General features: G+C 39.8%; 1 protein-coding gene across 5 annotated transcripts in view; it reads left to right on the forward strand.

Annotated features, from left to right (window-relative positions):
- slc12a7b (solute carrier family 12 member 7b) overlaps window positions 1-26801 on the forward strand; it is a 62127-nt gene that overhangs the window by 19179 nt on the left and 16147 nt on the right. For all 5 annotated transcript variants that reach the window (XM_068581281.1, XM_068581277.1, XM_068581278.1 and 2 more), the window contains exons 2-7: window positions 19921-20012; window positions 21375-21506; window positions 22969-23115; window positions 25559-25613; window positions 26202-26332; window positions 26442-26683. In XM_068581281.1, coding sequence (XP_068437382.1) covers window positions 19921-20012; window positions 21375-21506; window positions 22969-23115; window positions 25559-25613; window positions 26202-26332; window positions 26442-26683 — 799 coding nt within the window. The remainder of the gene's footprint in view (window positions 1-19920; window positions 20013-21374; window positions 21507-22968; window positions 23116-25558; window positions 25614-26201; window positions 26333-26441; window positions 26684-26801) is intronic.

A 26801-nucleotide genomic window follows, 5' to 3' on the forward strand; every position in this document is an offset into this window, starting at 1 on the left:
CACAGTGCAAAGAATCTTAACAATAAAGAATTTATAAAAAAAAAAAAAATACAAATCAGAAAACTTAACAGGATTTGTTTGAACGTCAGAACTTGTTCTCTACACTCACAAACATGCACAGAGACACACACACTCACAGACATGCAGACTCACAGACACACATGCTCACAGACATGCACACTCACAGACACACATGCTCACAGACACGCACACTCAGACACACATGCTCTCACACACTACCACACACGCACACAGACATAAACAGACACACACACTCACAGACATGCACACTCACAGACACACTAACAGAGATGCACACTTACAAACACACACACTCACAGATGTACAAACTCACATACTCACAGACGTACACACTCGCAGATGTACACACTCAGAACTCAAAGAACAAAGGATGAGAATTCCAGAAGTAACCACTCAATGTATCAATGGATAAGTTACGGACTGCACTTTACCTAAACAAAGGTTATTATTAGATATCGAACCACAAATCCCAGCAACACTTCCTCTGCATGAAGCCACATTACATTGTCAGTGCCAGCGTTCTGCACTTCAGAGGAGATGTTTACGCATTGCTTCTCTTGAATCCTCGGTGGTATTTTAAAACAAAGACGTTATCGAACTCAACAGCACGACTCAAACACGGGTGAATGAACGACTAGCAGGCGAGCTAACGACAACGGTTAGCCTAGCTGGTTATTGTACACGCAACGCGATTATGAAGTGACATACGAGAGGATAAAACGGGCTGCACCAGAACCTTACGTCTGCTGCGCTGCGCGCTCCGCTCCACTGTTTTGTTCAACACTCAAACATCCTCGCGACTTGAGTGGCGTAATAATCGCGCGACACAACGAATCGATAATGAAATTCGTTGCCAAGTGTTTTAGTAATCAATTTTTATCGATTTTACCGATTCGTTGTTGCAGCCCTACATAGCATAATACTATTTCAGGAGCAGCGGTGGTCAGACGGATGCTGGCAGCACCAGAGTTTCACACACTTGCAGCTTACGTTACTGCAGTTTCACAAGCATGTTGGAGAACTTTGATGGCCTTCAGGTTAATGTTAAAATGGAAATGGCTCTCGACAGAGCCGGTGTTTGGTTTGTCCGTTCAGGGCCCCCGTAGGAACTAGGGTCGTCACAATACCAAAATTAGGACTTTGATACAATACCTGCCATAAATATCACGACAGGCCATACTTTTAATACGATACCAGATTTGATACGATACTGGTATATTTATCTATAATAAAACGTCAGTATGGTTCCTTTTTTTTACCAGCTTTTTCCTGCCCAGCTTTTTGAACACTTAACAAATGGCATTAATATTTGTATTAGCCTACAGCAAGATATTAATGAAAACTACATGGTGCTATCATAGCATTGATTATACACAGTTATGTTGGTCTATTGTCCCTATGTGACCAGATGACTACATAGTTATTTCCATAAGTATGAGCAAGTGTGGAGTTACATAATTTTACAGATGTGTTTAAGGTAAAAAAATAAATAAATAAATAAAAAAACTATAGCTTTGAGTACATTAAAGATGGACACATAATTAAAAGGTAATTTCTCCCCTTAAAAAAAAAAACACAATGAAAAACATGCCACCACATACCTTTTACCAATACACATGCAATTACTCTACAGCCAGTGTCACTATGCTGTCTAGTAAAATTGTGAATAATAACACTTGTTGCAACTATTGCACTTGTTTATGCAACAAGCCGAGGACAGTCGGCAAGAGCTTCTGAACTCGAGGCCATGTCTCGCCCGATCACTCGCTATGTGCGCTGCCTGTGTGAGCGCTGGGCAGCCCCACTCCTTACATACGGGTACCGCGGTACTTTTTTGTTATCGGTATGCCGTGAAACATTTGTAAAACCATAGTGGGGCAACATGGCAGACTCCATGAAAAGGGCTCACAAACATTCGTAGTTTCAGGGGATTACACACTAATGAAAATGTCGTGAATATTCCATTTCTGCTAATAGGACCATGAAATCCCTCACACTGCCCCTTTAAGGCTTATCTTCAGTTATCATCTAAAGAGGACCCATTAGGCAATTGTATCAGAAATTGTTTTTGATTATAAAATCTATATGGGCAGTGTTGCATATGTGAGCGAAGAAAATATCCACGTGACTGGGCGGGAATGGATGATTTGCGAGCGAGAGCACATACAGAAATGTTGTGTGTGGCTGGTGCAGCATGGGAAAAGCAGTTCTGTGTAGGCCATCAACATTTACTCCCCAAGAGGAAAAGTTGAGCCCTCACTTTGGCCACGTTAGTGCCTCAGTCGGTTCCCTGTGCTGCAAAAAGAATCTGCTCACAGCACAGAGCCACCCGTTGTGGATAAATATCACAAAGTAGGCATAATGTGGAGCCTATGGCTTGAGTAGCAGCAGTGTGGATGTGTTAGTAGGAGTTGGTTATGGCCCAATGAACCCACTAAACGCAAAACTGTCCGTTGGTCCGTTTGCACTGTTTGTCCTCAACATGAGTTTCCTGTTTATTTCCCAGGCAAGTCCGCGTCTGTTCATAGCTGCTGTCTTTATGTAGCTGCTTTCTGTTTCTCCTGCTCCCCTTTTTCACTGATTACCCTTCAGGCTTTTGCATACTGCTCAGATTGCTAGCCGTGCTTTCCAAGCGTCACATGTAATATCTTTTCAGTAATGCTGCATTCACACTAAAAGAGTTGCAATTTTTCGCAACGCTATTTTGCCTGAGTTTACTCTCTCAACTTTAAATTTGCTTTTTCGCAGAGGAAATGAAGCGCGACTTATCCGTGACTTTACTCCGCGAAAACAGTTACCATTTCTGTCATCCACCATTGAAATAACCACTCGTTCTTCTTTATACTGGTTGTGGAATCCCACAAACGTCGGAACATCAAACGCCATTGTGTCTGAGTTCATAATAACATTCATTCACACACACAGCCCTGATCTCCGTCTGAATGAGTGCCGCTTCTAGCGGACCGTTACCAATATTTTATCGATACATAGAAGCTAAGTATCGATCTTTTATGTAATCAATTATGGGAGGCATCGGAGAAAGAAATTCAAAAATGTATGAAAATGTGTAAATCAAACGCCTGGACTTCCTGTCATTTGTAGCGGCGCTGCTTGAATAACATTTGCACGGCACGCAGGACAACATTTGCAACACAGCATTGGTCAAAGACGTTTAAAAAAAAAAGCATAAATCAAACTGGCTACTCTTGTAGCGCCGCGTTAAGTGGCGACTTACGGCCAAAACTCTGCGCTTAACACGGCCGCTTGTTAATCCGTAATGCCGTCATCCCGACGCAGTTCCTGGAGAAGTCGGTGAAAGTCGATGACGAAATTCTGTTGACATTTTTGACTGTTGGTCAGTTGGTCCTATTTTATGCAATAAAAATGATTGAAGTGAGATGAACAGACTGAAAACTTATCTTACTAGATGAAATATTTTGATAGTTTTCCTTAGGAGACAATTTGCAGTTAAAAAAGGTAATAAATCGCAATGTATCACAATACTCAATAAAGAGCAATACTCAATATAGCACAATACTCAATGTATCACAGTCGCGTGATAATATCACAGTATTGTGATAATATCGTATCGGTACTTAAGAATCTTGATATATATCGTATCGTGGGACCTCTGGTGAATCCTACCCCTAGTGATCATGCGATCATAATGGCAGATCGAGTACAGAGTTTGAGTTTAAACTACTTTCTTGGTGAGTAATACATGTTAAACAGTGATGCAACAACCTAGATAATTTTGATTCAGTCTAAAAAGAATAGTTTACTCTGTAATCATAATTTCACTCATCAGCATCAACCTTCTCATCCTTGTACCATCATATCAAAACTTAACAGTGATATTGTCCACTTCTAACGCTTTACTCTCAAACCTAATCAGTCTTGGTGTATATATTATTTGTCCTTTTCTGTCACAACTTGCAGTAAATCCTTGTGCAGGTAATGTTCCTTTACACTGCATTAGTGTGTAAGCTACCATCAGTGAGGTTAAAATAAAGCAGCAATTAGCCAGAGGGGAGCTTCTCCAAATCCCCAGCGATTCAGGGAGGGCTTCCTCAGTGTGGGAACATAATAACCTGTGATCATGCCTCTACATCATTCTGTTTTAGATCATGACTGTAAAGTTGAGACTAGTTAACTGAAAGTAAAATGAAAGGAAGCTGCGTAAACAGAAACTACCTGAAAAACTATATCCTTTTAAGGCAGTTATTCTGGTTGCAGACCCACCAGGACATTTTTGTATGAAAAAAATCCTTGACTTTGGTCTATATCAGTGTTGCACCAGGTTGAAGCAAATGCTGCTTGATGATGCATGTTGTCCTTAAGATGGACTTTTTGTTTTTTAATCGACTATAAAAGAAGTCTTATGTGCTGTGCCCTTGATTGCCCCATGATTTTATAAATATTGAAAGCGTAAAGCGTCACAGCTGACTAGAAGAGTTGGTTGTAAAATCACCATTAGCATCCATTAAGTTTAGCCACAAGCTTTTTCTTTAATATACTGCATGCAAATACTTCAAATGCATGTCCACTGTTTAGCCATATTGGTCCAGGCTGTCCTTTGTCTCTGTGGTGTAGTATGCTGACGGGCGTCTGTTGATGGTTTCTTTAGAAATCTAGGGAAAAAAACACAAACTAAGACATGACATCATTTAAGAGCCAACAGAATATTTGATTTAGGAAGGCCGGCCCTGAGTATAAATGTGCCTGATAGTCAGTGTGTGTGTGTGTGTGTGTGTGTGTGTGTGTGTGTGTGTGTGTGTGTTACATATTTTAAACAACAAACACAAACCCCTCCGTTAAGCCTCCAGCATTTGCTAAAACACTAACATGTAAGCTATACTAAGATTTGGCCAGACATGGGAGGTTCCAAAAGCTACTGAGATAGTATGAACCTATGTGGTCGTCTGGAGGCTAGCAAAGATAAGGACATTGAAAAACAAAATCCAGGCAAAATATTTAGTGAAGGAATCTTTACTTGGCCTCCACCAAGAAACACCTACTTCCTGCTGACTGATCTCCTCCCCACCAATTCTCTGCTCTCAATGTGGTGTCTCTGATAAGCCCTCAACCAGTAAGCACACACGTACCTTAGTGCTGGCCTCTTTTCTATCTCTATATTTTTTTTCTCTGCTGGCTATAGTTTGTTTGAGGCCCTTTAGGGTTCATATGGTTTTCACATGGACTGTACAAAGAGGGTAAACTCTTCCACGTTCTTATCTTTTGACTTTGGCCATGGTTTTTGTGATCGGATGCACCCAATAGTTAACTTAGCTGTTTCAGCATATGTGTGTCCGATTCCCCCCCTTCCATGTCTCAACCCGTTGCCTCCGGTCCGCCGGTGCAAACACTGAAACCATCAAGACCGAGCGCTGGACCTGAGGTGACAGGGCCTTCTCTGCTGCTGCGGCCAGTATCCATAGACGCGTTTGAGGCGGCGCGAACAACCCATTTGATGCGGGGCGAAATGAACGTTTGACGTGGCGCAAATTCGCGTGGGTTTAAATATCCCAACTCCAGCGAAAAAATTGTGTGCGGTTGCAAAGGGGCAGAAACTTTCCGGTAAATTTCCGGAAAGTTTCCACGGGAATTTTGAAAAAAAAAAAATGTGCCTACGTTTTTTTGCAAAAGCATATAACAGGGAACTTAAATGTAGTTGAGAACAAGACTATGTACACCTCGCTTAGCTGGACCCTGAATGCAGCTGGTTGGAAACATCGTCTGCCAGAAACATAAACGTAAACATAAAACATTCTGTTGTTTTTGACGTTTTTGTCATCAGTGTTGCGTCTGAACGTTTCAGCCCGATGTCTGGCAAGTGTGAGAGCGCCGAGTTGTGTAGAGGCCAAGAGCGGTATTGCAGACAGATAGAGATTTCAATTACAGCTCGCAACATATTGAAAAAAATAACTGAACTAGTTCATTTTTTTGGAGCTGTGAACTTAGTTCAATTTTTTTTATTATGAATTATGAACTGAACTAGTTCATGTAGGTCCAGGAAGAAAGCATTTAGACCTGAAAGGATTCAAGGAAAAATACTAAAGAAAGAAATTTGTGTTGGGGGGTGGTGATCATACGGAATACACCTTTTTTTATTCAATGTTCATGTTTTCGTTGTTTAATGAAAGCATAAAGTTCGACTCACAAAATGTCAAAAAGGTCAAATGTAATTTGATGATAGCGTCAGTCATATCAGTCATCAGAGGCTGTTCTGGGACGACACCATGGAGTTTGATGTTCATTTGGTGTGAACACCCTTTTATTGTCAAGTGAGTAAACTGACATGCTAGACGCGCCGCGTTCAGTGTGAACACAGCATTAGATGTGGTCACCAACAGCTATTAGCAGTCTTCGCTCCACAGCCAAGTGCTGGGTCAATATTATTAAATGTGAGCAGTCTCTAGTTTAGGCATTACAACACACCCATTTATTCATAGAGTGTTTTGGACATACTGGTTTAAAGGTTATTTATATACTATTTTGGTAACTATTTTTTTTTTATCACTAATTATTTACCAGCGACAAAGCTGGTGAATATAGCCAAGACTTTAATAATTCGAGAAATTGGGTTGTTATCTCTTACATTTTATTGATTTTATTTTATTGATTCCATTCTTCTTTGGAAAATAATGAAAAAATATTCCAAGAACAAAACATGTTGTTACCTTTTTTATTCTAGGCACATCAGTTGCCCGTCTGTAAATGCAGGTTATGTTGCCTCACCAGGATTTGCATCCGAGTAATGAAGCCAAAACATGTCTGTCTGCGCAGTGTGTGTTTTCCTCAAATTATGAGATAGTGACACCATCTGGAGAAGGGTGGATCTACAATTCTGTGCGCTTGTACGTGTGCTTGTGTGTGATTTAAGAATAAAAGAATTACATTGTTTTGCTTTCTTGATGGGTGGAGACTGCTTTGTTGGAGCAGCAAAAGTTTGGCCTGTCTATGAGCAGTCAAATGAGGGTCATATCTTGTTGTTCTTCCAGGACCGTGATCTATTTGCACTTTTCAGACATCTAAGCCACATAACGATGCTTGTTTTTTGTCTTTTTTTTTATCAGTTCCTAGGATTCATTAGAACATCAGAGAATCCCTATCAAGTATCATATCAGGTGTTCTTAAGCGTGTGTATATTCAGTGTACACATGGGAATAAGGGTTCAGACTTAAGCGCCCTAAGTAACATTGATCCCACAAGTCTTGGCTGATACTCCTTCTCTCGCTCTTTCTTTTTTTTCTCTCTCTGACATACTCCCACTCTGTTTCAGCTGCTACCCACATATTCTTTACTTTTCTTATATGCTTTAACAAGTTCAATTCAAAGTAGTTGCATGATGAAAGATTGACTTGGACTCGGCCCTCGTTTAACTTGTCTGTCAGACGGATCAATTACCAACGTTATGGCCGCCCTCTTTCGACACTGCACACGCTGTCAGTAACCATCATATCTCTTTCTCTCCCGCTCATGCTGTGTATTACATAACGGACAGTGTTGTTTACCTGACGGGTTTAAAGGCTTAGGACATCATTAAGTGCAACACACAGACACTTATGCACACACACTGTGAGGAAGCCAGAAAATAACTATGACAGGAGCCATCTGACATCAAACCAAGTGGAGCTTGATACTTCTAAATCCGTCTTACTGTGTGGTTTGATAGTCCCTCTTTAAGCTCTGCCTTGGACACATCTGTCAATTTATATGACGCAGGCAACGGATGTTCAGTTTTGTCTTCACACTCTGAGTGAAAGCTGGGTGGCGTCGTAGTTTTTTTAAGCCAAGTAGTCTGGATGTTTTTTGTTTTTTTTGTACATTATAATATTAAAGTTATTACATCGAAGGAAAGGGTCATAATATTGTATTTTTCTGAAAGTAAAAAGTCAAATTGTATATGCGACAGCTGTCTCGCTTTACAAGAATCCTGATGAGGGACACTGACAGGCGACCGGTGACCAGAGGACGGCGACAGACACCAAGCTTGTCTGGAGCCTCGACGTGGCTTCTGTGCTTTATAAAAAGTTCAGGATTAGCCTAATCTGGTCCGGGATTAATGCCCACTTCGCATGCTCCGAGACGGGCAGATTACTGGGTGCTCCAAGACTAGTGGGGCAAAGTCTTGATCTGCCATTGTCTAGCCCATCTGCTTCAAGCTCCGGCTCCCACGAGCTCACACAAGAGCGTTTTTGTCTATTCATATTTTGTATTAATAAAAATTGTTTGACCAACAGAGATTAGTGTGCAAACTACAGGATACTTTGATGCTTGATTTGTTTACATCATAGTCAAGTCAGACAGTTATATTAAAAGTTCAAATATTAATAATTCTAATAGTAAAAAAAATCTTAATTTCATTCATTCATTTCGTTTAATTCTCTTGACAATTTTATAAGCATAAATTGCTTATCCATAAAATGCAGAAACCTTTAACTAAATATAAAAATAGTCCACAGATTAACGGTTATCAAAAATGATCCTTAGTTTCAACCCTGTGTGTGTGTGTGTGTGTATGTATGTATGTATGTATGTATGTATGTATGTATGTATGTATGTATGTATGTATGTATTCTTGATTAACTACATAATATTTTGTATGATTATGGTCTGTTAGCATCAACAGTGATTGCATGGCTCCCTACCAGTCTCTCATAAGATAAGAAGATACAGTATGTTGTCGTAGCCTCGAGCTGGGTTGTCCTGTGTGCTAGCAGGGCTTATCCTGATCGATTGGCCCTCTCCACCTGGAGGTCAGACAGTAAATGAAACCGCTCACTGAAGCTGCACCTGCAGTTTAAAATGGTAGAGGATTATCGATTGTGAAATGATACACTGCGTTGCATTTGCTTCGGGTAGCGAAAACTTGCTCCGCTTTCTCAGCGGGCATACATATTTTCTGTGAAAAAATAAGTAAATCTTGGCATTGACATCCGTCCGTCATTCTCTCTCCAGCCACACCCCCCTGAAGCTGCCTGTCTGCTTCACTACTGCTTCCCTCGCTTTCTTTGCTCCTCCCGCTTTGAGTGTATTTGAGCATACACGCGCATGTGTAGTGGGGATCAGAAGCTCAGGAGTGTGTGTGTGCGTGTGTGTGTGCTTGCTCGCTTGCTCGTCGGTAGGAGGGCGAGGGTGCTTTGTGATGCATGGCTGATGTCGCTGACACTGTCGTCACAGGCCACTTTTCACGCACACACACACACAAACACACACACCGCGCTGTCACAGAAATAGCTGATCCTTCACATTATCCACACAGCACAGGCAGCATTCCTGACTTCTGTACCTTGCTAACAGTATCTCTATACTTTGCACCACCATTTACTGGCGTTCCCCAGGGACCCCTACTAGGACCCCCTTCCTTTCCACACCCCCTTTTTCAGCCCCGCTCCTCAGAATGGAGCCGAGGGGAAGCACTCGACGGAAGGGTAAGTTTTTAATTACTAAACCCTTTACTAGCAGCACTTTTTACAACATATTTTGAGGATATTGAGTGACACATGTTATGTTTTTGTTCTCTGTAGATTTGTTTCCCCCATTATTTTTTTTCATATGGTTTGCTTTATGAGCATTTATTGATGAGCTATTTTTTTTTGCCTGGTATTATGTTTCTCGCCTTAAAGCAGCTGTTGTTGTGTGCGAGATGTAGTTGGAATTGCTTCAGTGAGAAAAAGCATTAACAGCAAATAGCTCTGCTTCCGTTGTTGTGGGGCTGACTAATGCAAAGGTCACCATATTTGAATGAACTGTAATGATCACTAGGCAAGACAGAGTTGAGAAATTCACCCAAAACGTACTTTGTTGTTAAACTAAATCTGCACTTAAACTGGCGCTAACGAAACTGATTTTTGAATTCCCACTGCTTTCTAAAGCTAACCCCCCCTTGGTACAATGAGCCATGGACTAACTCTGGCAGCGCTAGGCAGCTTACAACGTCATCACAGTGTTCAGCTTAGTGGTTATAAATAGGATGCGTGGTCATTTATCACCACAGTGACCATGAGAGGCTGAGCCTTTAACATTTAGCACACCCTCCGTGTACATGTGCCTTGCAGGTGAACTGTACCAATCATTGAGCAAAATGCTGATGGAGTCCTACTTCTCAGCCACTCCTCAGCTTCCTCAGCGAAGGCATGTGATGTGAACGGTACAGAAAAGGGTGGTCTACCAATGTGACGTTCAGTCTTTCGACACATAGCAGACGGACAGCTGTCCTGATTAATAAATCCTTTCAACTGTGCAGTGCATTGGTACAGGGAATCCCACTCCTTTATGTAACATCACTGACTGGAATGATGATTTAATGATCGGATGTTGGGGCATTCTCGCATTCATCAACAGGGAGGAGTTAAAAAAAAATGAAACATCTGCACTCGTAACAGCTTTATCCTGCAACGATACAATGACTTTGAGCAAAGCCATTGTTCAATGGCTCTTACGTAATTTGCTATTTGAGATAAATTTTAAGTCGAGAAAGTTGATTTGCATTGTGTGGCGGAATTAATCCAAAACAATCGGGTCGGATATCAGTCGTAAAATGTTTACGCGATATGTGATGAAATCACCACCTCCCACTGAACTGCTCCCAGTACCACAAGTCTAAATGTTTTATCCATTTCCCGACAATACTCTGAACTTTGAACGTTGTCATGGCCAAAAAATCTTTTAATAACAACCTCTCTCATTGATAATATATTTATTAATAGTGCAATCAATTGAATGGAGAGTGCTCAAAGAGAATACATAGAGATGCTCCTCATGTTGCCCTGCAGGTTTGTTTTTTTTTGGAGTTTGTGCCTTGAACATTGACATTATCTAATTGAGTTAAAAGATAAAATAAACGGCAGTCAGATAAACATCTGTCAGAAATGGATTGTATTTTTAATATATACGCAACTAACAGAGGTACTTGGATGAATGTCATCTACAAAGGACTTAACTAAAATGTCATTGCCGTTGAAATAGCCTGTACTCTCTGGCAATGTCACATTTTTTAGGGGTCGCCTAATGCGCTATAGCTCAGGGACAGTGTTCACCACCAGCAGAAGTGGGACACACCTGCATTCATTCATCAACAAATACACAAGGGGTTTCACCCTTTCCGCTCTCTATTATAGATGCACCAGTGGGTTTCTTGGACTCCATATTTAATCTGGCTTTGAACCGCTCAAGTTTTATACTGTTAAAAAACATGATTATCGCATTGTTTGTTGGATCAGCTTTACTGTACACAGTAATGACAAGGACGGTGGCGGTGTCATGTGTATGGACACAAACTACGTTTACCTACATGCAAAATAAAAAGCTGTAAGTCTCGAATACACATAAAAGGTGACGCAGTCCATGTGTACTCTTTTACAGCCAAATGGTTAAATATGGCACATTAACATCCTGCACCCTACCCAGCTTGGAAAAAGGGACTCTGTTTCACTGCTTTTGGTGACTGTCTTTTGGTAAATTATTGGGATAATCATGAATTTTGTCACATCGTGGTAGAGATTTGAAAAATGATGCCTGTTTTACTAAAATGTGTATTCTCTACAGTGCAGTTCCACATATTGGTCTGTAAGACTCCCACTTGTCTCAGTCATTAATAGATTCCACATCAGGATACATACACTATAGTGAACATGTAAGAGAAGCAGAGAATAAGCCTTGTGCTATTACGGCGACATTGCCACCACCCATTAAAGATTGGACGTCCTTTGCATCCATTATCAGTTTCACTTAGTGCATCCTTGCAGCTTTCATCTGCATTGGTACTCTTAGTCCTTCTTGTAGAACAGGTGCAACTTTGACGTAATTTGCTCCTCGCAAACAGGTTTGCATGTGTGGTGCACTCTTAGCATTTCCTGGACTAGCATGAGCAGGTAATGTTCAGATTTTGTGCAATGCAGGATGGGTAATGATGTAAAAGAGCACCATGTACCTTGTCAGTCCTCACAACTGTGCTGATTGAGGCGCCCCATGATCTGAACCCTTTTCTCACCTAATTTTAAGCCTACGTGAAGGAACAGCTCAAGTTATTTTTTGGATATTTTGAATTATTCAGTTATGGCTATTTCCAATAAGACAAACCTAGGTTGTTCAGTTATAGGTCAGTCCTGCTTTTGTGTTGACTCATATGATGTCCATATGTGTATCTCATTTAGCAAGAGGACATACGCGTGGATTTCCAGGAAGCAGAGTGAACTAGTCCAGGATAAATGGCGACATGTGTAATGTGCACAGAGGCTAACATCTGTCACTACTGTATATGAATCTGGACCGTGTCCCCGAGGACTGTTTTACAGCACACACTGACGCACATTTGCATGTACACACCAACATTTAGGATAATATTTAGACAGACATAATAGATGTACATGTGCTTCTTCTTTTGTGTATAAACTACTACCACTACTGCTGGAACTGCAGTATTTCTATCCACTAGGAGGATTTGTGGCAGATGGCACCTTCGCCTAGTTTGGGATGGTGATGTGCAAGTGCAGCTTGAGTTCACAAGAGGATTTAATGACATGAAGGTGGGACAAAATTTGTTGCCACACATCTGCCTCTGTAGGTATTACCGAGCTTACAGGGGCATTACATTCCAGCTCCCATTAACTGTGAAGGTCTTTGCAGACCAAGTCCTTTTTTGAGTCAAATGCCTTTTAATTTGAAAATTTGCGATACAAGACCTGTATGGTAATATTTCTATTAAGATGCATGTACTAAACACTGTATTTCAAAGAAACGTATAGCCATTTTTTGGGGAGGAATAGGGGATGAAAACTGGGTCATGTAGGTCTCATTTACAACGATGTAAATAAGAATTAGTTCTCAACTGATTTTACCTGGTTAAATAAAGGTCAAATAAAAAATGCTTGAATAAAAAATAAAATAAAAAAACTTAACTGAATAAAATATGTCTGGAATGTAATGGTTAGTGCTAGTTGCGCTAAAGAATACACATGTATTAATTACATGAACAAGAAGCTATCGTTGTCTTGCATTTACGGTGATTAAATGGTAAAACCACTCTTAACAAATGCGAAAAAAACGCTGAAAATTAAACCAGTTTCATGAAAGTTATTTGACTGTTGCAGATGTAAAGTACAGCAAAGTGTTTTGATTCAACATGTTTATTTCACATTAGATTCTCAACTATTCTGACCCAGAGCTCCTGTACAACAAGATAACAGGATTTATATTTTACTGCGATTGCGACATTGAAATATACAGTTAAATTACGATGTCACAGATTATTTTACTAAGCATATTGTTGGATTTATTTTCAGCTCCTGGAGTGATCCCAATGTATCCGTTTCCTTCCTTACTGACGTCTAAACCACCTTTCACGTCAGGAAAACTTTGGAAACAGTTCTGCTGTTTTTAGCCTGCCGCAAGGCCTCAAAGAGGATTTAGCTCGTATCATTTAAGATTACCTGTGGCGTGTAGAATCCTGCCAAGCTAACTGGTGACTATTGGGTCGATTCACCCTTGACTGCATACTCGCAGTACAATGAGCATTATCTTCAAATTAATTCCCCGTCATCCCAGCTTATTGAAACATTGTGCCATCACCTAATATGTCCACTCAGACTGTGTTTTAAAGTGCTACACGGTGCAAGGACATAGTGACTTTCCCTGTGATTACCAGTGAGCTAAGCCATGGTGCAAGCCTCTTATTTCCCTTGCAACTGGATCAAGCAGTAAAAGTTACTCGTGAAATCCCTACTGTGAGTTCAGTTGCACAGATGAATAAAGAAGACTCGGCAGAGTGCCAGTCTTAATAATGTAAGGATGTAATGGGGAAAAAACGAAAAATATTCAAACCGTGTGTGTGTGTGTGTGTGTGTGTGTGTATATGTATGTATATATAAATATATATATATATATATATGTATATATATATATATGTATGTATATATATATATATATATATGTATATATATGTGTATATATATATATATGTATATATATATGTATATATATGTATGTATATATGTGTATATATATATATATGTATATATATATGTATATATATGTATGTATATATATGTATGTATATATATATGTATGTATATATATGTATATATATGTATGTATATATATGTATGTATATATATGTATGTATATATATATGTATGTATATATATATATATATATATATATATATATATATATATATATAGGTATTTTCTATTTTTCTTCCATCCCCATTCGAATTGTGACATCTGCATTTCAACTATTTTCATTCTTTAAAACTGGCAATTTATATACAACTATAAACAAAGATTACAAAAAACAATCACCCATAAAAAAAAGTCATTAAAATATAAACGACGACACAGACCCTTAATGCAGTGGTTCGCAAACTTTTTGTGTAAATAACATCATTTTGTGACTCCCTCTGTGCTTTTATAGTGACAGAATAAAGGAAATTACAATAACTTTCAAGTAAACCAGGTTGCTCCATTAGACCAATTTCTTTTTAAATTGCAATCACTTAGAACAATGAAAATAACTAATATTTAGTTACTACTAAATAGCTCATTGTGAAAAACAATGAGTTAATATTTTTTTGACAAAACAGAATGAGTGCAGATATGTGAGCATCAGGATGTATCAGTATTAGTGGCTGCAGTGAGCTGAATTTGTAGAGGAAAGCAGCAGCTTTCCTCTACAAATATGAACTGGGTTGTAGATTTGATACGGCCGCTCTTAGTTTATGCTCCATGTTCATCTGAGATCTGTTTTCTGTTTCAAGAGACGGAACAGCAGAAAAAACCTGACAGAGACTTCTGGAGATTGACTTTTGGCAAAACGCCAAGAATCAGCGAGTCGCGCATGTTTAACCTGTTAACGGCGTAACTAAACATTTACCCGGCAGTACAGGCATTTCTCCATATATTTATTAATGACTTAGTTTTATGTCCGTGTACTTTGTACTTTTGTAATGTGTGAAGCCAGCAGCTCATTGTTGGTACAAGACACAAGCACTTTGGTTCGTTTTACTTTCAGTTCAGAGAGCTGCTGCGGTGATCCTTGCAGGAGACCTACTGATGCCATCTTCAAGCTGGGAGCATTTAAAACGCAGACATAACTTAGTTGTCTACTTTTCATGCGACATATTTTTCGACACTCTCTGTCCGCTGCTGTGTGTGTGCTCAGTGCTCACCTGTATGCGCGCAAGTGTCTGTGCGCATGGGGGCGGAACTCGCGCAACCACGTAGAGACATAAATGACAAGCTGTCGTGGAGATCCGATCAATAAAATACGGCCGTTTAGTTTGTTTAATAATAGAACAAAGTGTAGACCTGTTATACAGGAAAGAGAACCGTAAATGGCATTTTGTGATCTGGCCCTATAGAGAAAATTACAGGGGGGGCGTTTTTTATTTCAGGTGGGCGCCCCGCCCCCCTATTATAATGGTAGGTGAAACACTGTGTGTGCGTGTCTGTCTGTCTGTCTGTCTGTCTGTCTATCGAAATTGATTATTATATGTTGGGAATGATTAGCTGTGGCTGGCTTTGTGGCCTGCCTGTGGCCTGGTGATCTGCAGACACAGACTGGAGCCTGCTGCAGCGATGCTGTATGTTGTCCTCTGGACCCTGGCAGCGGTGAATCCTCTCTGTAAAATACATCACTTATAGTTAGTATAAGTTCAATGAAAGAGAGTAACGATTACACACCAACACGTAACAAATGCAACGTGCTAACGTGCTAAAAGAGAGCCATCTATGGTCAGGGCACAAGCTAAAAATGCTTTTGGTAGCTGGGTCCGGTTAGCAGAAGCTAACGTAACAGTAGTTACAGTCTTACAAACGCATAACTACTAGGCGTACTAAGTTTACTTTAAGAAAATTAACAGGGATCGTGACAATATTTTATTACACACTGTTCAGTCTCACAGAGACCCTGAAGCCGTGTAAGTGTCGTTAGCTTGTGCGCTAATTTCGGTTAGCTAGCGCTAATGTGAACACGATAGTCTTACAAACACATAATAGAGATCTAACACTACTAGGCGTACTAAGTTCACTTAAGTAAAGTTAACAGGGATAGTGACAATACTTTATTATGCACTGTTCACGCTCATAGACACCCTGAAGCCATCTATGTCGTGTTAGCTTGCTATCACTATCTCCGTGTTAGCAGCAGCTCCAGTTGGCTTACAGTTCCCGTTGCTACATAAATATGCTATTGCAAAGTTCAGTAAATACACGTACCCATTTTCCAATGGATCCCTTTTCTTGGGTGCGCTGTGCTCTCCAGTATAGCTTCGGCTAAGGCTCAGGCTAAACACTCTTTCGCTCGCGTCACGTGATGACGTTGTAATCGCACACGTTGCGGTTAGAAAATCGCGTTTTATCGTATTGCGATATTATCGCAAATGCAATTAATCATTTATCCCTAGTGTGTGTGTGTGTATATGTGTATATATATATATATATATATATATATATATATATACACACACACACACACACACACACACACACACACACACACACACTTTTTTTCCCCGGTGAGGATACCAAATTGGGCGATGGGAAAATGCGAAGGGGTTTTTTTCACACTTAATTCATCACATTCAGTCAGAAGTATTGTGACTGTCTAAGTAGCCTGTCACACAGAAGTAGTCAACCACTACAATGTACTGCTTGTACTCTGTTGGACTTGGACTATTTCAAGAAACGGCTGGATGAATCACTGAGTTATGTCTGGAAGATAGCTCCGTGTTCCGTCTTACATTGTCCTTGTGTTTGTTCTTTGTGAGTGCTCTGGTATCGACTTCTTTGCTCTTCAGTTAAAAGGTTTATAGACACCAGCTCCGTTTTATTTCCTATTTTGTTTTCCCTTTCATTGCTTTTTGAACGTTTGTTTAATTCAATTTATTTTGTATAGCCAAAATCACAAATTTGCCTCAGAGGGATTTACATTTTGTTCAACATGCAACATCCTCTGTCCCAAGACTCTCACGCCAGTACAGGAAAAACTCCTCTCCCAAAAAGACCTGTGGAGAGTGTAAAAAAAAAGGAAGAAACCTTAGGGTTAGCAAAAGCGGAGGATCCCTCTCTTTGGATAGACAGAAGTATGATAGATGTCATGAGTACAGCATAAACAACAAAACAGAGTTACAACACACTCAATGCTTATGACATACATTATTCATATTCTGAGTAGTAATGACTGAAAGCATGATAACTGGAGGTTCTGGCTCCCATCCTACTTTTTAAGACTCTAGGAACCACAATTAGTCATGCATTCAGTTGATGCAGGTCTTTAGTGCGGTAGCATGGTACTATGAGCTCCCTAAGATATGATGGTGCATCACCAATTAAGGCTTTGTAGGTGTGGAGGAAGATTAAATTAAAATATTGATTTTACATGGAGCCAGAGAAGCTAATACAGCAGTAATGTGATCTCTTTCCTTAGTTTTTGTTAGTACACTAGCTGAAGCATGCATGGAAATAATTGCGACAACATTATCAAAGCTGCTCCCAGGAAGAGGGTTCCTGACCACCACCCCTGTTAGAGGAAGAGGAGGATGAAGATGACTTGTTATTTATCTTTTATGTAGTTAAACCAGCATAAAGACAATTATTAAGTGCATACAAATATAACTGGAGAGTTGGTCGGAGCCCTGAGCTTGTTTCTCTGCAACTAATCGGTCCAATCTCGGGATGATGTGAAACATCGACAACCAACGTGTGTTCTTTATGTTCAGTCTACTTTGTAACTTAAACCTTTAGTCCAGTCTACTCCAAAATTCAAACCTTTAGTCCAGTCTACGACATAATTTAAACCTTTAGTCCTGTCTACTCTGTAACTTTAAAAAGTTATAACGTTTTCAAAGTTTTTGGCAATCTCATGATATTCTGCCTTGATTTTTATCCAGAACACTGGCAGAGTTAAAACAGACTTTTTTAGTTTCACTTTTGGGGTAACGTATCACATGACCTACACACATGACATAGACGCACAGTATTCAGTAATTTTTCAAAATAAAACATTAATTATTTCTGTGCGGCCTGGCAGCATGGGTTGGGGGCCGCTGGTTTAAACCAACAAACGGGGATAGATCTGATGAATAGGACTCAAACCAGCTTTTTGCGGTTAGTTTTTGCTTATCAAATGTTCTTGTCGCTTTAATAATATTTGATAATCGACGGCCTTTGATGGTATAGCATGCAGCAGTAAGGCCTAACAAGCTCCCTCAGCAGCTCAGACATTCTCCATCACTCTCCACTTTCAAAACAACACTTAAAACCCATTTATTTAAATCAGCTTTGAACCTGTGATACTAGATTTTTTTTTTCACTATTGTCATATTTCTATTTTCATTCATGGATTGTACCGGTTGAGAGAAGGATATTTCTTATTTTGTCTTTAATAGTTAGAATCGTATCATTAAAAAAGTTCATTGTTTTGTTTAATTTTGTGTTTCATAGTTTATCAAACACTGTTGATGTCATGATTGAACTGGGATCTACTTCAACTGCTTCCACCTTTTCTCTAAGATAGCAGCGTGAAGGTTATACTCGCAGTCTTTTTATGGAGGGAACAGGATAAATCTCATTATTTGAAATAAATGAGTGGTTCTTCAAGTTTATTTTAGATATTTTTTTTTCTTCCTGAAAAAAATATTTAATCAAAGTTTTTTTCCATCTTTCATGTGATGGAGGAAGCTCACATAAAACATTTTTAGTTCATACTTTTGCCTGCATAGGAGATCCCTCACTGTTTTCACTTGCACCTGACTGCAGCATGTCTGGTATCTTAGACCCCCACATTCACAACATTTGTACAATGCGTTGCTGAAATGGTTGTTGGGTCCCAGCATCAAAGAGACAAACGCGGTTTACAGTTTGATACTAGAATGTTGTCTCTGAAGGTGGCTTGGCTGCTGCTTGTGACGCCGGCCGACTGTGACTTCTGTTGGAGTTGGAAAGTATTGTTTATTCGTTTCAAAGCATATTGGGTACTGAAGTGTACATCTAAGAGAGATGGGGGTAAGACATGTTGTATCTGACAGTTGCTGTCAGAAATGACAATACAAATTCGGTTTTAGTTAAAATTTTACTTTTCATGAATATATATATATATATATATATATATATATATATATATATATATATATATATACAACAATCTTAATCATGATGTTTTTGTCTCTTTAATTAAAAAATATTTTTTTTAAATGCCTTCACTTCTAGAAATATTGCGGCTAATCACCACAATAGTCATCGGTGTTACCCGTCTTTACGAGAGTGTGTGGCTTGACGTGCTAGTAAATTGCATACATCATGGAAATTATCTGTAATTTTTAGAGAAAAATTAAGGAGAGACAGACGGATACTCCTTTTTATTTTAGAAAGATGTTTAGGAAAACCCAAATAGATAATAATGAGACTACATTTGTTTCTAAGTACTAGTTTGTGTCTGTGCATTATTTATCTCAGTTACATAGTGATTCCATTTCCCTTTTTTAAGTTAAGTTATGAATTATTGCACAAAAGAGCAAAGCAGAAACTCCAAAGTGGTTTTGGGCCATTTGGTCTCTACTGTTTTCCCCGATAATTGGTTTGGAATTGTTGCCTCGCAACGTAATATATTTTTTTTTAATAGATATTCTCATGGCAACAAATGACATGTTATCTGTAAAGAAAGCTGGTTGTAGTGCAACACAAGGAAAGGACTAGCACACATGAGACGTTTGAAAAAAAGGGTTGTGTTCTGAGAAAGCTGTTTTTTGCAAATACACCTGACATTGGAAACGTGAAGTATTTCTTTGCCGTTCAACACCCATATTTTGCTTTGGTCGCGTGACGTGTCAAACATATACTTCATTTATAGTAAAAATACAACTGTGCTGTGTTTCCACAGGTGACGGCGTCCCAAAGGAAAACAGTCCCTTCATCAACAACACAGACAACGACAAAGGCAACTACGATGGCACTAACATGGCTCTTTTCGAGGTAACCGTCCCATCGGCTGAATGTAGCCCTTGATCTTGGGGCAGAAGGGGGGAGGTTGTCTGTTTAGAAACATGACAATGCCATTAAAATATTTTAATTTTCATTTTGAGGTGTCTCATTAGAAAAGCTATATGGAAATGGTCAAATTTAAGAAAACATCCTTAAATGTGGAAAAAAGATTTTGCACTCGCTTGTCGAAATAAAGAGTTGATGTGCTAAATGGAATATCCAAACAGGACGGCAGTGATGACGAGTGGAGCTTCTCAACACTGATTGGCCGACGCAAATCTGCATCAAACGCTCCGTTCGTCCTGCGTCAAACGCACCATTCGTGCCGATTCATTCGCATCGTGTCATTCACGCCGTGTCATTCGCTGCCTGGTGGAAAATTTGCTTTTTGTCATCATCGCTTGTGTGCATTGACTTTGCTTGTAATCTACTCGCATGTCAAATTCACAACGCGTTTGGTGTGAACACAACATTAGGGTGGAGCTACTTGTGATTTACAGATATCTACCACTACCAGAATCATATATACGGCTTTCCTACGTAACTCATCAACAGTCCAAATATGTTCAGAGACCTCTTTCCATTTTTTTTATTTCGTTAGATTAATTGGAAATAACTGGACTTAATGTGATTTTTTGTTTTGTTTTGTTTCCAGTGCGCAACCTCTACTTTTACTCTGTTTACTGGTAGATTACAGCCATACGTAGCCTATAGCGCCAACTTCAGAACAAATGGAAATGCAGCTTATGTGATTTATTTGGCAACATGTTATAGCTCACAAAGGAGAACCCACAAACTTTGGGATTGAAGCTGCAAATACATCAATACCTTTTTTAAGCAAGCATGTACCGCCAGAACTACAGTTAAATTAGAACAAACTTTTTATGCTAAAGATTCAGTGTTAGCAAATCAACCAGGAGGTGAATCTTTTCTGAGCTCAACAATGTGTCAATCAAAGAGTTTACTGGCCATCAGGGCTGATGCGCTCCTTCAAAAACTCTCAGCTGAACTCTTTCCAGGTGCTTTGATCTGCCGTTTGGCAGACCTATCCAGTCTGCGGTCCCTAGCTCTTCCAAAGAATCAATTAGGCTTTGCGGCTTGTGTTTTCTCCATTCTGTCTGTACGGAGCTGACCAAACTATACTATTCTAAGATGCTTTGAACAGCTAACTAAATATTATAGTCTCAGCGACAGGCAGTGTTGACGACTTGTCATCATGTGATTAATCAGTTAATTTCTTTCAACTGCCCAGCCCTAAAATATATATACACACACACACACACACACACACAGTAAGTGAGAGTTGATGAAGTTCGTGATACTGCTTTAAAACAAATATTTTCCTTATTGCAGGATGAGATCGAAATCAACCCGATGGTGTCGTCCCTCCTCAATAAGCTGGCAAACTACACCAACCTCACCCAGGGGGCCCAGGAGCACGAGGAGGCTGATAATGATGAGGGGCCCAAAAAGAAAGAAGTCAAGGTACAGCAGTGAGCCTTGTTTAATATATTGGTTGTATCAGAGCTACCAGGTTAACAGTTGCATAATAACAGTTGTTCTTTGAAACTCACTGAACTATCATTACATAAGGGGGTTGGGGGGTTTGGAGGGGTTGACCTTGACCCATGAAGCTCTGCTGTTTGTTTCACTATACTTTCTGGGGGTATGCAAACCTTACTGTGGTACTTCATCATTGCAAAAAAAATATTAACTTCAAAGCCTTGTATACATAAAATAATATTGCTATAATTATCCTGATACTTTTGAATACAAAAGTATTCAGTCTTGCAAGTTAAATATTCAAAGGGAGTAAGTAAAATCCAGTCAGTAAGCTTGTTTTTTTATTTCCTATTTTGTTTTTGCTTTCATTGCTTGTTTCTTGTTGTGCTTGAAGCAAAAACTGAATAATTGGACCCTTTAAAGTGACTTTGGAACTTTGAAATGGTTATGAACCAGTCTTAGTTTAATCCTGATGCCCCTTTATGACCTACACATTAGTAAACGGGATTATTGGGAGATAAAATGTACTATCTATATGTAATTATTCTTAATGCTCAAAATCAACACAAAATTAAAGAATGACTGTAATACAGTATTAGATACTGTGTTACCAAGAGGAACAGCAAAGACTACTTTTTAGTTTTACTAAAAAGGACTTGATGACCCAGAGATCCAGAGAACAGCACGTTTCTTAATAAAGGAGAATAAAAAGTACCCACAGTACCACCATGCAGTACACAGATGCTTGTGTAACCACAGCTTCAGTCCCATGCCAGTTGTTCCATACCGTCCCCTGCATGGAAAGAAGCCTCGAGCACCTCCCATCGGCTTGCAGGAGCCGTCTTGGTCACGAATTAAACGGACACCATCTTCGCCCCTTTTTCTCTGGACCAGAAGGACTACTAGCACCGTACATTTGGAGAGACATGGCCAAAAAGGTGGCTGCTTGTCAATACAAGATGATCGATTGGACCTTTTGTGGTTTTTTTTTTTAGAAAAGTAGAACATACTCCCGTTGCCTGTGCCTTTTTTACATGCTGTTGCAGAACTACAGTCTCCTCGCAAGGAATGCTTTGTTTTGTGGCGGAAGCATTGACGGATTTTCCATAAGTATTGTGGCCGGTTACTGGATAGTGTTGTGGTTTATGTAAATGTGTCACTGAGACGTAAGTGACACGTAAACGTCAGTGAATTTTTTAATTTAAGAAAAAGTTATGTTAAACACAATCCGATCTTCAGATTGCAACAGTGGCAGTTTTGCTTGGACTGAGGATTTCCCTGCACATTTGTGATGGTGTCCGATGAAAGGGATCATTCAAACAAGAGGGGGGGGGCTTTATATGCCTTTATTCACCCCTATATTCGCCTGTCTTCTTTTTTTTGCTTTAATTTTAGCTGCTTATTGTTGATGACATTGCTAAAAATCCCACTCCCCCTCCTCCAGAGCCCTCAGATGGGGACCTTCATGGGCGTCTACCTCCCGTGCCTCCAGAACATTCTGGGGGTCATCTTGTTTCTGCGACTCACCTGGATTGTTGGCAGTGCTGGCATCTTGGAGTCCCTGGCTATCGTCTGCTTGTGCTGCTCGTGTGTGAGTACTCACCCCTGTCTTAACTCGAACTATACTTCTGAAGAACATTTTAAAAAATCACAACATCTGAGGCTCCACTCGTTGTTTTGTTAATTCGATGGTACAAACTGCATTGAGCTGGAGTGACTCCTAACGTGGATGTTAAGTGTCCTTTATCAAGGATTCATAGCCGTTAGAGCGGGGAAGGGCAGGGGGCAGATGCAACCACGACTTTTGATGGCAGACGGTTCGTAAAGAGTGGCAGGCAGGTTGACTTAGTGGTCACTGATCCTTCCTATATTTAGACACTGTGACTCTCCATTTCCCATACACTCCTAACCTCTAATGGTACATGTAATCCCTCCATCTGCAAAGTGTCAGAAACATAACGACATGCACACCCACACAGTGGCTATATTTGCCGGCAGACAATGGATTACTTCAGATTAATCAGGGAAAGTACCAAGAAAAAAAACCTTGGGCACTATCTCAGTGGAATGCTTTTCGCCTCATAAGGGGAGGCTCTAATAGTATGGCATGATCAATTTCTCTTACAGTAGGGCTAATGCCACCACAGTCCAGACTATGAAATGTCAGAAATTTAAAATACTAAATGCATTTCCAATCTCTTGTAACTGAAAGAATCAGTCCATTTTCATTTGCTACAATCTAGCTGAAGTGCACTGTGCGGTTTGACCCTCCACTGCATCTCTGATGTTACATAAGAAGAGATCCAAGCTTAGTCAAACAGATTAATGTTCATTTTCTCTGCTAAAACCGCATCTGACTTTGCACTGATGGTTCCACATCAGCTATCTGTTTATAGGTCAGGTTTTGTGTGCTCTAGAGCCAACACCAGAAATGTCTAATAATAACTTGTAAAGGTGATTGACTTCAGTGTAGGCCAGTAATGATTTACTGTGTACACTTTCTTGTTGTCATATTTCCTTATTATTCACTCATGATTCCTTTTTTCAGTGTTTACATGAAAGCTAGTGCAAGCTGTTTTCGGTTTTATTGCAACCAAAAGAACTACAACTGAAGAGACACATCGATATATGTATTTAAAATGTCCATAAAGAACCTCAGAGAGTAAGGGTGGATCTTATGAGACAAGGTCTCACGCTAACACAGGAGAACTGTTTTATTTGTCTTAAGATTGCGGCGTTCACATTATTGCAGATGACCAGTTATATATTTCTAATGATTTTAGTCGCCTTACTATTTCTTTCTCTCTGTTATTATATCTCCATCCTGACATTTTAACATGATGTAAGACTAGATACGGTGTTGGATTTAAATAAACAGGATTTTTGTCTCATTATTTATGAGTAATACAGTTGTTTGAACATATTTACCTTAACCACACTACTAACAACATTAGAGTCATTATTGTATGAAAGCACTATTGGCTATACCTACATGTTCCTATGATGTGCTATTTACTCAGACATGTCAAGCAGTTTCACAATGTGAATCATCAAAGAAATATGAAAGACCAGAACAAATGATTTTAGATTTATTTTATATTTAAGTGATGACTTGTGTTGCCAGTGATGTATTGGTTAACTTTGAGCTCCATGGACCTCAGCGATGTTTGGTTAAAGCAGTTGTTGGACTTTGTTTGGGTCTGACTGGCCTCCGGCTCTGTTTGAATTTCTTCTAGAAACCCACGTGTGTTCACATGGGAAGTGTGGTCATTTCCAGCTTTAAGGACGTGTCTTCGCATTTCCCTTGGCTGTCACGGACTCGACAAGCTTGTGTAGAGCTGCTTTAGGTTTCAGAGGAAGCGGAAGTTTAAACCTGTCAGCTAATTGGCTTTACTCCAGATCGTCTGCCACTTTAAACTGGACGCCCGGCACAAGATTTATTTTTGTTGTGGCCCTCCCGCTCCTCCTTTCTTTTGTCTTTTATACTCTCACCTTCATGCTTTCTTCCCTCCGTCATTCTTGCACCATGTTAAGTCACGTCTTTCTCGCTTTTCTCCTCTTTGTGCTTCTTATCTGGTCTCCCTGCTCTCTGCTATGTCCTCTCTTGCTGTTAGGTAACAGGCGGATGTACATATCCTCCCTCGCAAGGACTTCATGGAACGATTTCACGGAAAAGCTAGTATCCGTTACCAATCTGAGAGATTAGAGCAAAAGCCTCTAAGAAGTATTGTAACCGGATTTATGCAAGACTAGGGCCTCCAAGTTTTCTATTGTAAGGAAGATCTGGAATTTTTTTTAGATTTTATTTATTAAATAATTAATAGGTGGGCTTAAAAAAAAGACTACGGAGGGTTTTAATAATTAATTTCATACTTGATTTTGAATGTGTGACCACGGCATAACAAGCTGCATTGTTGCAATGCATTGTGGAACAAAAACACATTTACATTTCAAAGGAACGTCCTTTGTGTAAGGTCTTTAGATTTGAGAGTATTGTTCTGATGTCTTTGTTCTGAACTGTCCTCTGTCAACAGACCATGCTGACCGCCATATCCATGAGTGCAATCGCTACCAATGGTGTTGTCCCAGGTAAGACACTTTAGTACTCGAACATACAAAAACTTAAGAAATGATTCAGAGATAAGATTTGTCGCAGGATATGAGGATAAATTAGAGTTTTAGTAATCTGCCGATGTGCTCAAGCTGGACTGTTGCTATTTGATTGGTTGCTAAATAGATTTATTTTATCACATAGAACCTCTTCTTTCTCCTTTGGTTTATGGTAACGGATAGCAGATATTGTTGGTCCCAGGTCTTGATCAAAACTAAAACAACAATGTCCCTTGTTTTGTGCATCTCTGTTGAATTAGAACATGTCTTAGTTTCTGAAAACTATCTGCATTCATTGGTATTAGAAGCGTTCTCCTTTTTCGTTTGGTCAATATTCCTCAGACTGCAATCACGTTCAAGCAGGCCTTAGTTGAATGCAGGTAAACAAACTGTGTGGAGCGCAAATGAGGCAAAATGCATTGGCTAAAACTAAATCTGGGAAGCCATTAGCTATTGTCTGACAAAGATTTACCTTCTTATTGGTTATTGGGCTCAGAGATTCCTGAAAAGCTACGAGAAGTGCCTTTTCTCTCATAAAACTCACTTCCACTATGCTCTTTCTCCCAGCTGGAGGCTCCTATTACATGATTTCCAGATCTCTGGGCCCAGAGTTCGGCGGAGCGGTAGGTCTCTGTTTCTACCTGGGCACGACCTTCGCTGGCTCCATGTACATCCTTGGTACTATAGAGATCCTGCTGGTGAGTGAACACCGTGCGTCAAATTCTTAAGTGCGTCAAATTCTTTAGTGCGTCAAAGTGACTATCCTCTACTATATCTCCACCACCTACGTCTTTTTTCCCCATACAGACCTATATTGTGCCTAAAGCAGCCATCTTCGTGGCAGAGAAAAAGGAGGACGAGGTGAATGCCCTGCTGAACAACATGCGTGTCTACGGCACATGTTGCCTAGCACTGATGTCCGTGGTCGTCTTCGTCGGGGTGAAGTATGTCAACAAGCTTGCGCTGGTCTTCCTGGCCTGCGTCATTCTTTCCATCCTCGCCATCTATGCCGGAGTCATGAAGACCATTTTTGATCCCCCGGACTTCCCGTGAGTCCTTTTTTAGTCACATTTAACCTCTGATGTTGCATCAAATCATGCCATGCAGAAAGAGCATCAGACTAAATTTGTGAGCCAATGTCCAGAATAGTTTGATCAGTTTAATCAG

Source organism: Clinocottus analis, unplaced genomic scaffold (assembly GCF_023055335.1).
Source record: "Clinocottus analis isolate CAN_PGR_092001 unplaced genomic scaffold, fCliAna1.0.p SCAF_18, whole genome shotgun sequence".
NCBI lineage: Eukaryota > Metazoa > Chordata > Actinopteri > Perciformes > Cottidae > Clinocottus > Clinocottus analis.